At 38.5% G+C, this 13,335-nt stretch overlaps 1 protein-coding gene across 5 annotated transcripts; it reads right to left on the bottom strand.

The window, feature by feature from the left end:
• Positions 1-217: 217 nt before the first annotated feature.
• LOC128866045 (uncharacterized protein CG5098) lies at positions 218-12,351 on the bottom strand. 5 transcript variants are annotated; one of them, XM_054106514.1, is made up of 10 exons: positions 12,260-12,351; positions 10,347-10,502; positions 9,982-10,122; positions 7,166-7,467; positions 6,672-7,104; positions 6,466-6,610; positions 5,264-6,395; positions 4,268-5,201; positions 2,783-4,198; positions 218-2,725 (listed from the first exon to the last, which is right to left on the bottom strand). In XM_054106514.1, exons 2-10 carry the CDS (start codon positions 10,413-10,415, stop codon positions 2,198-2,200), a joined length of 5,100 nt encoding a protein of 1,699 aa, XP_053962489.1. In that variant the 5' UTR covers positions 10,416-10,502; positions 12,260-12,351; the 3' UTR covers positions 218-2,197. The 5 variants fall into 5 exon arrangements, with proteins under 5 accessions (XP_053962489.1, XP_053962490.1, XP_053962492.1 ...); XM_054106515.1 differs by having other exon boundaries at positions 218-2,716; XM_054106517.1 differs by having other exon boundaries at positions 6,705-7,104.
• Between the last annotated feature and the right edge of the window lie 984 nt (positions 12,352-13,335).

The raw sequence follows: 13,335 nt of genomic DNA, 5'->3' as shown, positions 1-13,335 counted from the left end.
TTTTTTTTAAGAAGTAAAACTTTTTTGTCATCAAAATTTTTTTGTACCAAATGTTGATAATTACTTTTGAGAAAAAACCAAGCAAAAATTAATATTATTGCGTTATAAATAAAAGCCAAGAAATAATTACTTTTTAAAAAATAATAGAAGTTTTTTGTCATCAAGCAATTTTTTATCAAACATTGATAATTATTTTGAGAAAAAACCAAGCCCAAATATTTTTTATAATTTTTTTAATTTTTTATAATATTTTTGCGTTATAAATAAGAGTGAATAAATAATTACTGTTTAAAAAAAAATAGAAACTAATAACTAATGTTCAGCAAATTTTTTGTTGTCAGAAAATAATCAGTAAATTATTATTGTTTTTATTAGCTTATAATGATTACCATCCCTGTATGATGCCAAGTATACAGAAATTACCGTCCGTTTCGGACGAACGACTTGATTTGCTTTTGTCCACAATTGAAAATTTTCAATTCAAATTTTTTATACGGAAAGTTATTGTACTAAATCATAAAAATATGCAACATAAACAGCCTTGCCACCCATATTTATATGAATAGTTAGTGATCAAATTTGAAGGTGAATTTCCATTTGAAACGAATATATTGATTCGGAAATATATTCTGTCACTTAAGTCTGCCATCATCATTAGCGTTATTTGCCCCTCACTATACACAAAATATCAAATTTTTTGTGACACAAAACTTAGTGCTTGCACCCCCCCGTGGTACACTGCATTCATTGTCTATTACAAATAAAAAAAACCAATCGCAAACACCGTTTGCAGTCTACACGAAGATATTCAATGTTAATTGGTTCGTGAACTGAAGTAGGACTACTTGAATTGAATTGTAGGGGAATGAATTTGAATTTGCAGAGAAGGTCACGTTTCAATTTGAGCACTTAAAGTATTTTGCATTCAGCGATGTGTGATGATGAGGATAAATTAGTTCCCAGCGGATAGCTTTGAATGTACTAATTATATAGGCAAATTTAATAGCCATCATTACAATAACATAATTGCGTTTTATCCGATTTTTCTATCACCACCATTTTGTTTTTTTTTTAATTTACTTGCTTTGAACTAAAAACTTAAACACTCATCAGCCAAGTGGGAAACGCAGCACTATTATTTTTTACAATACATTTTATTACTATTATTATAAATATGTATGTGAAAGCACAAAACCCCATTTGCTCTGTGACACAATTGCCTAATTCCAACTTCAAATCAGTATAAAAACTTTGTTTCTTCTATTAAGGATTTGTTTGGCTATCTTTTGTAGATCAGGATATGAATTTTGGTATTTTCAAATAATTTAGCATCAATCATAGCCTTTCGCACTAGCAACCGCATATTTATTAAAAACTATTTTTCTTACTGTTTTGATCATTTATTATTACATATACGTAATAATCGCCCCGCTGCGAGCTACCATAATAAAAATCGCTTTTCTACTGCAATTACTCATAGATTCTAACTCAATTACTATTATTTATATACAAATAGCTTATAGGTATGTCATAATATATGTAAATGTATGTGCGTAGGCATGTTCGCCTGCTTATGCGTTATATAAAATATCTATGTAAAAAAACTAATATTAAAAACTAAATGTAAAATTTTAATACAACAAAAGATGGTAATAAAAATTAGTCACTTATTTTTGCTTTTCGAAATGTACCAGAATGGTTGCTGAATAAACGCATGCGATAGTTTTTGTAACGATTAAACAATTCACAATCTTTCTTTGCTCAAAATTTTCACAGTGGCTAATTAAATTCAAGCTTTTTGTCAATTATTATGGCCTTGCTTCCTTGGCCGGTCTGATGTTGTAATAGTAGCGTTCAGCTTAATGAGTAGTACAATTCGTTTGCAAAATCCAAGTTTCTAATAATATACACTTCTATTACTAAACCTTAAAATGTTTTACGCTTAAAACTAACGAATGTGTAGCAGATTACCAATAGCCAAAGCACTGTCAAAACAGGCCTCGTTCGTTTACATTCACTCAATGCTCTTTTACTCCTCATCCCTTAAATTTAAATGCAACGCTGTTGCGGGTTTGACGTTTGCTTAATTTTGCTGCATTTTGTTTCGACGTTGCGACGGCGTCGTTAAGCAACGTTGACGACGCGCACGCTGATGTGCACGTGAATGTGGACGGCGACTCTCGCTCACCTGCGTTTCTCAAGAATTTTTCAAATCAGATTGACGTCCGCTGCTTACAGCCTGCAGTTCGCGTACCGCAGCTGAGCTTGTTACAGCAGGAGTGGTTATTGTTGTTGTTGCTGCCACGGTTGTTTGCACTGCATTAGTAGTCGCATGCTTCTGACAGTGCACATTCATTGTCGACTCATTTAAGTTCCAGCCGGCCTCTCGTGCACATGGCACATGTGCTGTCGCCTTACAATCACGCTGCAGGCAACAAACAATTGCACCCGGCTTGCTGCACAACGTACAATGGTAGTGAGTGCTATTCCAGACCGCTGCATCGAGCCCCATGACACGTACGCCGACTAAAAATACGTCTGGTGCCCAAACAATACAGTCCTCATGCAGCCACACTTCATAGCTTGTTTCCGAAACTTTGCTCATGCCAAGGAAATTATGCTGCAATGCTTCATCTGCGCTGCAGTCGAGTGGATCAATGACTGGTACAAGGGAATTCAGAGCTCCAGGCATACTTGTGTCCATAGATTTCTTTTTCTTTTTACCCTGCAAAAGGGAATCACTATAGAATACTTTTTGTAGTAATATTCTTGGTATACTCACCCCAACGCTTGTACGCGTTGCGCCAATAGTTGTGCCTATTTCCGCTGCGCTGTTTTTAGCAGCCATCACAGGCAGATTACGCGGATTTGTCTGAACCATATCAATACGCCTCCGCTTGCTAACGAAAATCGCATCCAAATCAAGTGCATCAGGCGCTTTTACCGCCGCTTTATACTCCTCACAATCGACTGTGACCAGGTAGGGTCCGAATAAGTCACCTAGCCCCATGCGATGAGGACCCCGCTTGCAAAATACACAAATCCACGTTGAATCTGTAGTATCTGCATCGTATTTATTGCTCAACGTGGACGAGTGCAGACCCCGCAGGTTTTTCCTATCGTGCGCATACCCGGCAGCACCTGCAGGCTTCTTGATCAGCCGCGAGCCCGAGTGCTTTTCGTTTACATCTTCAGCATTCAATGGTGCATTCACCACACTTATGCTACCATCCCGTTTGACCAAGATAAATGGGGATTTATTCTTTATTTGCTCCGCGACGGCAGAAGACGACGGAGCAGCTGGCGCTTCATCTTCTGATGAATTTTGCTGTTGTTTACGCCGCTGCTGCTGCTTCCCCGTCAACTTCTTCTTACCACCATTCTTGCCAACATCATTAGCGCGACTGGGTCGTTTGCGCGTATCCTGCGCTTTGCCGCCTTTAGCGTTTTTGGGTGTTGCTTTCGCATTGGCACCGCTTCCACCGACTGCATGCGATGCTGCTTCTTTGGCTGTGCTAGCGACCATCGTCTTAGCCGCTAAGGCTGCGGCTGCAGCGGCAGAAGTGCTCGGCTGATCGTCATCATCATCTAAGCATATGACTTCTTTGCTATGGTCGCCGCTGTTATCAGTGTTATTGTTATTCCTTTTAGCTGCGGCTGCGCGTTTCGCGCGTTGCGGACGTGTTTCCGTAAAGTCAGATTCCTCCCCCAACATAATGCGCAAATTTGCTGGATCCATAGCAACTGAGAGGCGACGACGTGGCGGACCATTTCGTCTGCCAACAGCAGCTAATGCTGCATCACTCTCCTTTGCAATCTTTTTTTCGTCCGCATTCTGCACAGCTCCCGCTGAAGCTGAAGAAGCATCAGGTGGCGTTTCAGCAGCTGGTTTGCGCACAGGACTAGGTAGTGTGGATTTTTTGGCGGCCTTCGTTGGAGGTGGACCATCAGTACGCACATGCAGCGGCGCACTCATATCCTTAACACAAGCATTCACAGATTGGTTCAACTCCATTGCCTCATCAGATGTTGGGGCGCTGTGTTGTGTGCTGGTATTTGTGGATAACTCCAATGCCAAGCTTAAATCGCGCACCACCTCGGTCGCATTGGCAGGGGCCTGCGAAACAATATCTTCGGGCTCTGGTATAATTGGTTCATCCTCAATGCCGGCGAACATTTCCTCCAACTTATTTTCCACCTGTAATAAATTTTTGATTAGCTCTTTACCTTTGTTATTTGCCATGTGGCAGATTTTGCAAAATTTTACCTCCTCAAACGAAGCTGTTACTGTGTCAGTTTTTAGTGCATTCAAATTCAATGGCTCATTGTCGGCTAATGTTGACGAAGTTTTGTTGTCGATTTGAGCCTGCCGCGTTGTTTTGTTTCCATCCTCAACGGCTGATGCCGTCGAAGCGATAACGATGCACTGACTTCCTGACACTTTCCCTGCCTTTGTTGCTGTTTTGCTGCCAATGCTGCTGTGACTGGAGTTGCTGCAACTTGAACTGCTCGACGAACTGCTGCTGCTGTGACTATTGCTTTGCGGGCTCAGCGGTGGTGGATGACGAATTCGCGTATCGGTTTCTGTCTCAATGCTTATGCTGGCAGCGCTATCGCGATCAGTTTTTGTGGAGTGCGCGACTGCTGATTTGATGCCGTTAGTCTCATCCGTTTGCTGCAATTCTGATCGCATTAGTTCTTTCCGCAATTCATCAACTGCGACAGCATTATCACTCATTGTCATACACCTGCTTGGTGCGTTTCCAATAGCGCCATATGAATTGCTTGAGCCGTTCGAATTGGAGTTGTATTCCGAGGCATTGCGCAGTTTTAGCGCTTGTCGCTGTTTTTTGGTTTTTGGGCTGCCGCTGCTAATAACACTGTTCTCTCGTTCCCCGATACTCTTGACACTTGAATTGCTATTCGCATCCATATTCGGTGTACTATCGTTTGCAGTACTGGCAATCATGGCGCTGATTTTGTCAATTGTTTCCACTTCCGAGTCTGCAAACGCTTCGGCCATAGTTCGAAGCGAGTTTGTATCTGTGCTGGCTGTAGGTATGCGACCATTCTCCATTGTCTGGCTTGTTGGCGAAGTTGGTGTAGAAGCTGTTGGCATTTTTTCTTGCAGAGAGAATGGTGTACCCAAGTTTGCCGTTGCAGTGGGAGGTGATTTAGTTAAATTGCTTGTAGGTGATTTGCTTTAAGGGGTGAGATAAAGTATGTTAGTGAAATAAAAAAAAAAAACAAATTTGTTACTTACCTATCAGCCTTTCGGGGCGAACGTCTCATTTGTTCCGGTGGTGAAGACTTTGGAGTTCTAGGAATGTTATTCCGTGGCAATTGCTGCCGCCTTTGTAGAGCATCTCCTCTACCCTGTGCCGGCATTAAAACATTGCCGAAATCAGCAGCTTCATGCTCAGTGCCTGAAGACTTGGCTTCGATGCTGCCCCGTTTTTGTAAACGCTGTCGAAAACTAGCGCCTCCACCACCACTGCTATTGCTATTTGAGTCCAGCGATTCGCAATGTGATGACACTGCTTCCGGAGACGGTGATTCAGCGCTGTCAGGTATGCAACTTGGCGCACAACCCCCGCTCGTTGAAAAGGGAATATTAGCAGTGGTGTCAATAGCTGCAGGTGAAAGATCAGATATCACGGCGTTTTCGCCGTGCGGTGAAGATTTCTTCTTTTCAGTTGAATGCATGTTGTATGATGAGGTGTTTGATGCATTCGATGCAACAGGAGCCATATCATCCGGACGCGTTACATTGCTGGAGTTAGTGCGATGTAAATGGGCGCTCAAAGTATGACGCATCGGTGGCGACGAATTCTGTTGCTGCGGTTGCATGGATTGTTGTTGCTGTTGCTGATGTTGGTGGTGTTGGTGCATGCGTGGCGAAACTTGGTGATGATGCTGTTGCGTTTGATGCATTGGCGGATGTATGTGTTGCTGTTGCGTTGACACATGATGTGGCTGGTTCTGTTGCGACAATTGTGACGTTGGTTGTTGTTGCTGGTGTGCCGATTGTTGTGGCAGCAAGCTGTGTGAATGTGGATGTGCGTGCGGGTGTGGTGGGTAGTGTAGAGCATGCTGTGGTGGTGGAGGTGGCAAGTGCTGCGACATATGTTGCTGTTGCTGATGTGGGTAACTGCTCTGCGGCGGCGGCTGCTGCTGCAAATGCATTTGATTGTAGTCCATGCCATGCAAAGGTCCGCCAGATTGTTGATGCATAACTGGAGACTGTGGTGTTGGCGGGGTGTGCGGGCCATTGTGTTTCATTGTGGATTGTGAGGGATTGTTAAACGATGACTGGTGCTGTTGTTGTTGTTGCTGCTGCTGTTGATGATGATGTTGGTGTTGCTGTTGTGCATGATAGGTGCGCATCGGTGAGTCTTAGAGGAAAATAATAACAACCTAACATTAACATCGAAATTACTTGTAAATATTAAATCTATGGCTTACGTTTCTTGGGAGAAACTTGTGACTGCTGATGCTGCTGCTGCGTTTGCTGTGTATGTGACGGCATTTTATTTGATATAAGCGAGGGATAATTACAATCTTTGCTAACCAACTCAACTGGCTTTGAACTAGAACCCTTGGACTGCAACTAATATGTGGAAGAGAACATTAAATTTTCGGCTTACAATTTTCAATTAAGAACAGCATACATCAGTCTCATAGTTGCGTGCCAAATGAGATACCTTTCCATAACTGTCGCCCATATGTGTTGGCGCATCATTTGGTTCGCGCATGTAAGGATGTACAGGGCTCGGTCCACCACCGCTACCACCGCCATTGCCGGTGCCACCACTTCCGCCACCATTATTATTGTTGCCACCCACCGACGTTGGACCACCAGGATTTGTGCCACTAGGTGGTAACATTCCTTCGCAATCGTTGCCATTCGTATTCATATATTTCCCCGGACCCTGGCTTGCAGCTGGCGATGCTGGAGATTGGGGTGTAGCACTTTGCATGCCATGCGTGGCAGGCGATGATTGCAGCGCAGATAGTTGCGAATGATGTGCGTGTTGAGATTGTGATTGTTGTTGGTGTTGCTGTTGTGCTAAACTAGAGGGTGAATTCGATGATAAATTATGACTAAAAAAATAAAATAAAAAATAAAAGATTTTCTTGTTAATTTTATATTTTATCAACTCACATCGGGTAACTATTTGGTCCATGCAATTGTGATTGACCTTGCTGCTGCTGCTGTTGTTGTTGCTGCTGCTGCTGCTGGTGTGGATGTTGTTGATGTTGATGCGGTGGTGGTGGTCCTGATGGCTGTGGCGTAGTTGCATGTTTATGACCGCCATACTCATGTGGCAGCATACCGGGCGCATGACCACCAACTGCCTTGTTCAGAGGTGAACTGGAACTACGACTCGATTGAAGTGATAAGTCCATCGAGTCGAATGGGGGTAGTAATGAACGTGGCAGCAGCGAGTTCATCTGATGTTCGAGCTATTGAAGAACAACGTTAATAAGAGGTAGCCAAAGTCGAACAAAAAAAAATAATAAATTCTATATTACAAAAATTTATATTATTATACATTGAAAGTAGCCCAAGCCGAGTTTCTTTTTTTAATTTTACTCTTCTACTCTCTAATGTTAGTATTATATTAAAACAAAATAGTGATTTGTAAGTAAGCCAATTAATTAGCAGATTTTTAGTAGAAACTAATTAAGCAAAAATATTTTATACGTTAAGCATTTTTTTTATTTTGTTGGTATTATTGTAATTTTTGGACTAGAAAGTAATTTTATACCCAAAACAATCGGGTATGCGCCACCAGAACAACTCGGATTCATTATTATTATTATTATTATTATTAAATTTATACTTTACACATTAATTTGTAAAATATATTTTGGAGGCTCGGTTACTGGACCATTTTGCCTCGCAAGCGTGTTCAAATTTCATGCAGCAGATTGTGTTTTTTGAAGGCGTCGTTTAGTATCTTAATTGTAACTTCCTTGCTGCAGTCTAGAGTTGTTGTTAGATTGCTGCTGTAGCTCGAGATGGGGCAGTCCTTTAGAATGTGTTCTATGCTAAGGAGTGTATTACACCGCCTGCATTCTCGTGGGGTTACGCGGCTGTAGTAGCGTTCAGATATAAATTTCGTTACACCTACTCTTGTTCTGGCTATTGTGATGCATTTTTCACGTGAGAGATCTTTGTGGTAATTTGGTCGTTCGCATTTGAGGTTGTGGGCCCTTAAGAAACAGGTTGGACGTTTAACGTCCCACTCGTAGCGGAGACTCCTTGCTTAACCACAGTAATGACAAACTTCCATAAATTCTATCTCAGAACACTAAGAGATAGCTTGTGGGAAACTCGGATTCATATCCGGCTAAAATATTGCAACAGTGGTATGCCTAAAATTATGCGGGCAGTGTCACCGGCGAACCTCATGTCACTTCATTTACAGAGAGTTGTGGAATTTTGAAAGCGCAAATTACTTTTTCGCAAATTACTTTTTTATTAACACATTTTTATGAATTTCGAGCAGAAAATCATATAGCTATTGAAATATCGCTCTGGGTGAGTTTAGTACAATAAATCTGTGGGGCATTAAGCAAAATTTTGTTAACAATTTCAATTTGTAATTTTTTATTTTATTTAAATTTTTCATGAAGTTTAAAAAAATACTGGCCCGCCGGGACATATCAATTAAATTAAAGACACGATTTTTAAAATGTTATATATGGTCAATACTCTTATATGGATGGGAGTCGTGGACGTTGAAAACCATATGGATACACCGACTAGAAGCCTTTCGAAATGTGGTGTTATAGAAAAACTATGTAAATAAGCTGGACTAACAAAATGTCAAATGACACAGTGCTTAATAGAATGCAAACCTCTGGAGGCATGCTAACCGACATAAAAAGAAGAAAAATCGCTTATTTCGAAGATATAACACGAAGTGACAAATACGATCTCTTAAAACTGCTGATACAAGGAAAAACCGAGGGACAAAGGGGAATCGGTAGGAAGAAAATGATGTGGCTCGACAACATCAAAGAGTAGACAGGTCTCAAAACAAATCGGCGAAGTAACAGTGGCAGCGAAAAACAGACACAAATTTAATAGTATCGTTAATGATATAATCTGACAACCAAACGGCTAAGATCAAAATAACGTTTGTATGTGATCGCGAACATCCAGCATGGATACGCGCAATATTCGCCCATGAGTAATTATTACAATAATTATTTTGTTAATATGAAAAACTTAAAATTTTATATATTTCGTTTCATTCATTTAATATATTTAACAATAACACAAAAAAATAATGATAAATAAAAAACAAAATTTTAATACGTCGCATGTCATGTGTACCGCCACATGTGCATAGGCACTGGACTTTTATTAAGGCGTGTACTTATGTATAATACAACTTTCAAGGATTATTTCCAGTAACTTATGGCGCTAAGGATTTCTTCTTTTAATTTGAAGAATTTATTTTTAATTCAAAAATACAATTAGAACAAAACTGTCCTTAATAAATATACACGAATAGACATTTGCATATCTAAGTAAATCAGTTTTGGCCTGTCACCGTATACCGATCGTGATCATGGTTCTACATTGTAAGTAAATACATTTTGCAAATCAAGAAAAATTTTTACAATGCTCTCGGCTTAAACTACTTACTAAAATAAGCAAAGCAATAGATGTTATGCACATACATGTAAATGAAAATTTAAATATCTGGTTCTTAACTAATTACGCATTTTGATTTAGAGAAATTACTTTCAAGAAATAATAATTACTTTTAGGGCCAAAATAAAGCAAATATACAAGAGAAAAAATTTCGAAAACTCATTTAAAAAAAGAACAACTTAGGAAACATATCGATAGGAGAAACAAATGGAAAGCTGTTATTGTAGAAATTATTGGAAATTATAATGTAATCGTGATAATTTAAAAAACTTTCTTCTTTTTTTTGAAATCATATTATCTTCATTTACATTTTTATGATTGGCCGACATGAAATTATATAGGGAATCCGGTGGCGGTGCCGGCGCATGCCATGCCGATGGTGATCGCACCATGGGACGTTCGTTGGACATGTGCGCCAACTGTGGCTGCCTCGGTATATACGATGGTATCTGTATTTAAGTATAATAAAGCATTACAATGATATATGAACATGTACACATGTTTGTATGTATGTAGGTATATTAGTATTGGATAGGCAATGGGGGCGACATAAAAGTGCGCACAATTTACGTATTGCATATGCTCTTTTTCAGTTTGTTAATACAGTATTCATTATTGACTTTAAATTATGCCGGTTCGCGCTTTATTAGAATTTTAAAAATCAAAAACTTACTTGCAAATGATTCCATGAAGGGTTTTGCGTCGGTTGGCTTATGTGTCCATGCGGGTTATTGTTAGACATTTCACCTTATTCGTTGATCCTGATTAAATTCAAAGATTCTCCAATAACTGGTATTTTATTTTAGTAAGTAAGCATTTAGGATATTACCTTAGAGTATAAATAATTAATGAGTTAAAAAAACTTATGAAGACATTGAAACCATTAATTTATAAATATGTTGTGAATTCATGCCTTAGGTATTTAGGACTCTTTTTATTTTATATGCACTACTAATTAATAATTCTTCTTTTATTAAAGACCTTTCTATGTTGTATGGACCTTATAATCTTATATACCCGTTAGCACTTGCTATCAATGCCAATATCAAACAATTCAATTTCCAAAAGTGTCTTATTTATTATTATGTAGGGATATTTATTTATTTATTTATGGGTATTTTCAAATTCAGCAGTAATACGCGACTTCACATTTTAGCGCTAGTTAATTGCATTTAAAAATAGTTTTACCTGTATAATTAGGAGGTTGGTAACATGGTTTTTAATTAACACCTATTTGCAATAAAAAAAAAAAAACTTTATTGCCTTCATATGCATAAACGGTTATTCGCAATTAATCGCATTGATTGGATTTGCAAATCTTCTTAATGGCGCAGACGACACTAGGATATGCCCTGCGGTCAGCAGCCCACAGGCGAAAATACACACTCTCGCACATTAATCTACAAACACTTCGCAAAACTCCGTGGTCTATAAAGTATTTAGGACCGGTTAGGCATATCACTTTTCCAATTTTCGCTTCAATTGTTTCATTAACATTATAATAACATATTTCTGATGCGCGAAACACAAAAACCCTGAGAAATAAAATTTTTGTCCATACGCCACACTAATCTCACCTATACACAATTCGTTTCCTTTTTCTGCTTCTACTCCGGCAACTTTTTCCCTTTTTTATTTCCTCTTGATCCCTCTACGTAACAGAAGGCGAAAAAACGTAAAGAACGAGCAGTAAACACGACAGAAAGCAGCTGAATGGATGACAGAGCGCCTTCGAACTGTCAGTTTCTTTGCTCCTCAGCGTTTAATTTTTGGTTTATTGCAAAAGGAGTCAGGATATCAAATCAAATGGTTTTTTTTTTTATAGTTTTTTTAATATTTGTGCATTTCGAAGCTGGTACAAGGTTATGGATTTTCTATATCCTAATTGTTAGCCTTTTACACGCTTTCACACTGATAAAAAAAAAGGGGCGATTTGATAAAATAATGCATTCATAAATTATATATGACGGTATTAACTTATTTACAAAGAAATAATGTGGACAATTCCCGTTGGCACATATTTAAACTGATCACATTTTTCAAACAAGATTTCTGGAACGCCACTATAGAGACTTCCCCAAAATCACATTTTACTCATCACGTTTTAATTTGTTTTCGTACAATTCTTCCTTTTGCAAAAATTCTTGTTTACATCAGTTCAATATAGCATGTACTCACTCACACTGATACAAAAAGACTGCCACGGGGTCAGTATACATTTCTTTCACTCATTCATCCGCGATAGATATATTAGTTCTTGATTCTTCAGTACGGCGAAAAGATTCGTTTATGCAGTTCACGCATTTTCGCCTTTCGGTATTTTTCCCTTTAGGCTAATTTCGGTTGTGCCATCTACCTTCATTCGTTACGCTACTTTTTCGGTTATTTGCTGCACCCGCTTTGCCAGATTTTCACACGATTCCCTTTATTTCTACACTTTCTTAACCAAAACACCTTTTCAGTAAAAGCTATTCATGCATTATCTCTTTTGTAGTGTTTTCTTAGACTAATAACTCTTTCTATGAATGGTATTTATTTTCTTTGTTATGTACTGCACATTTTTGTATATATTATTTCAACACTTACTAAATTTTAAAGCAGTTTATTAGATTTTTCTTAACCAATATTCCGCGAACCTAGCACACAATTCGTAAATCCAAGAGCAGTGTTGCAGTGATTGAAAATTCTTTTTGCAACCAGATATCCTAGTACAGGGCTACCGCGATATGCTAGTGCAGGGTGATATAGGCGGAGATAATTTTAAGAATAATTGACCTAAAAGACTTAACAGAACTGTGTGGACTAACTTATTAATAAACTATTTATTTATTAGGGGTAGTATTGTAAAAGTTAGAAATGTACTCATAGTAAGAAATAGCAATTTAAATTAAGCAAAAGAAACCAGTAGTAACCAACAAGGGAAAAAACCAAAGGAAATCAAAAAGATATATTACGAGGCTAGTCAAAGAGATACTGTGAACCAACAATAATTTAGACAATTATTGATACGAAACAAGGCATTAATTAATATTGAGTACAATTTTCTCACCGATAAGGTTTTTCGATATTTATTAGAATTTACAGCTATGAAGTAGACTGCAAGCATTTTAATAGGCAATTTTATTTTGAAAATGCTGTTGCTTGACAGTTCTATGCTTATTTGTTACTTTTAACACGGTTTTTACAGAGGCAGTCCTACAGACACAATAGCAATACATTCACACTTTTTTTCTAACATATTAAAAATTTTCTAGTTGCCGTCGTGACGGTCTATGATTTTTCGAAGACAGTAAATCTGATAAAAAGGCGCGCAGTTCGGAGAAATTTATTTTAATTTGGAGATTTAGTAAGTGTTATTAAAGTATTATTATAGTCTACGCATTTGAGTGAAATGTCAACCCAAACAAATCAAAGTCAGAGCAAGCAATTTGTACGAAACGACACTAAGGGGGGTAGCTTAGAAGTCAATTGTCTTTATAACTGGCTGCATGCCAAAGTTACGTAAACAGTTTTTCTTTTTTTGACAGCTAATACATAATTTCAATTATTTTCACAGCATTGTCTTGTGTAAACCCAAGGGTCGCGGTCGCCTCTTGGCAGACAATGGTAAGCAACCGAGTGTTTTTTTGACATGGAAAAACTCGTCATAAAAATATCTACCG

This window comes from Anastrepha ludens, chromosome 6 (assembly GCF_028408465.1).
Source record: "Anastrepha ludens isolate Willacy chromosome 6, idAnaLude1.1, whole genome shotgun sequence".
Taxonomy (NCBI): Eukaryota; Metazoa; Arthropoda; class Insecta; order Diptera; family Tephritidae; genus Anastrepha; species Anastrepha ludens.
Note: the sequence above shows the minus strand (reverse complement) of the source record. Positions and strands in the feature narration are given on the sequence as shown.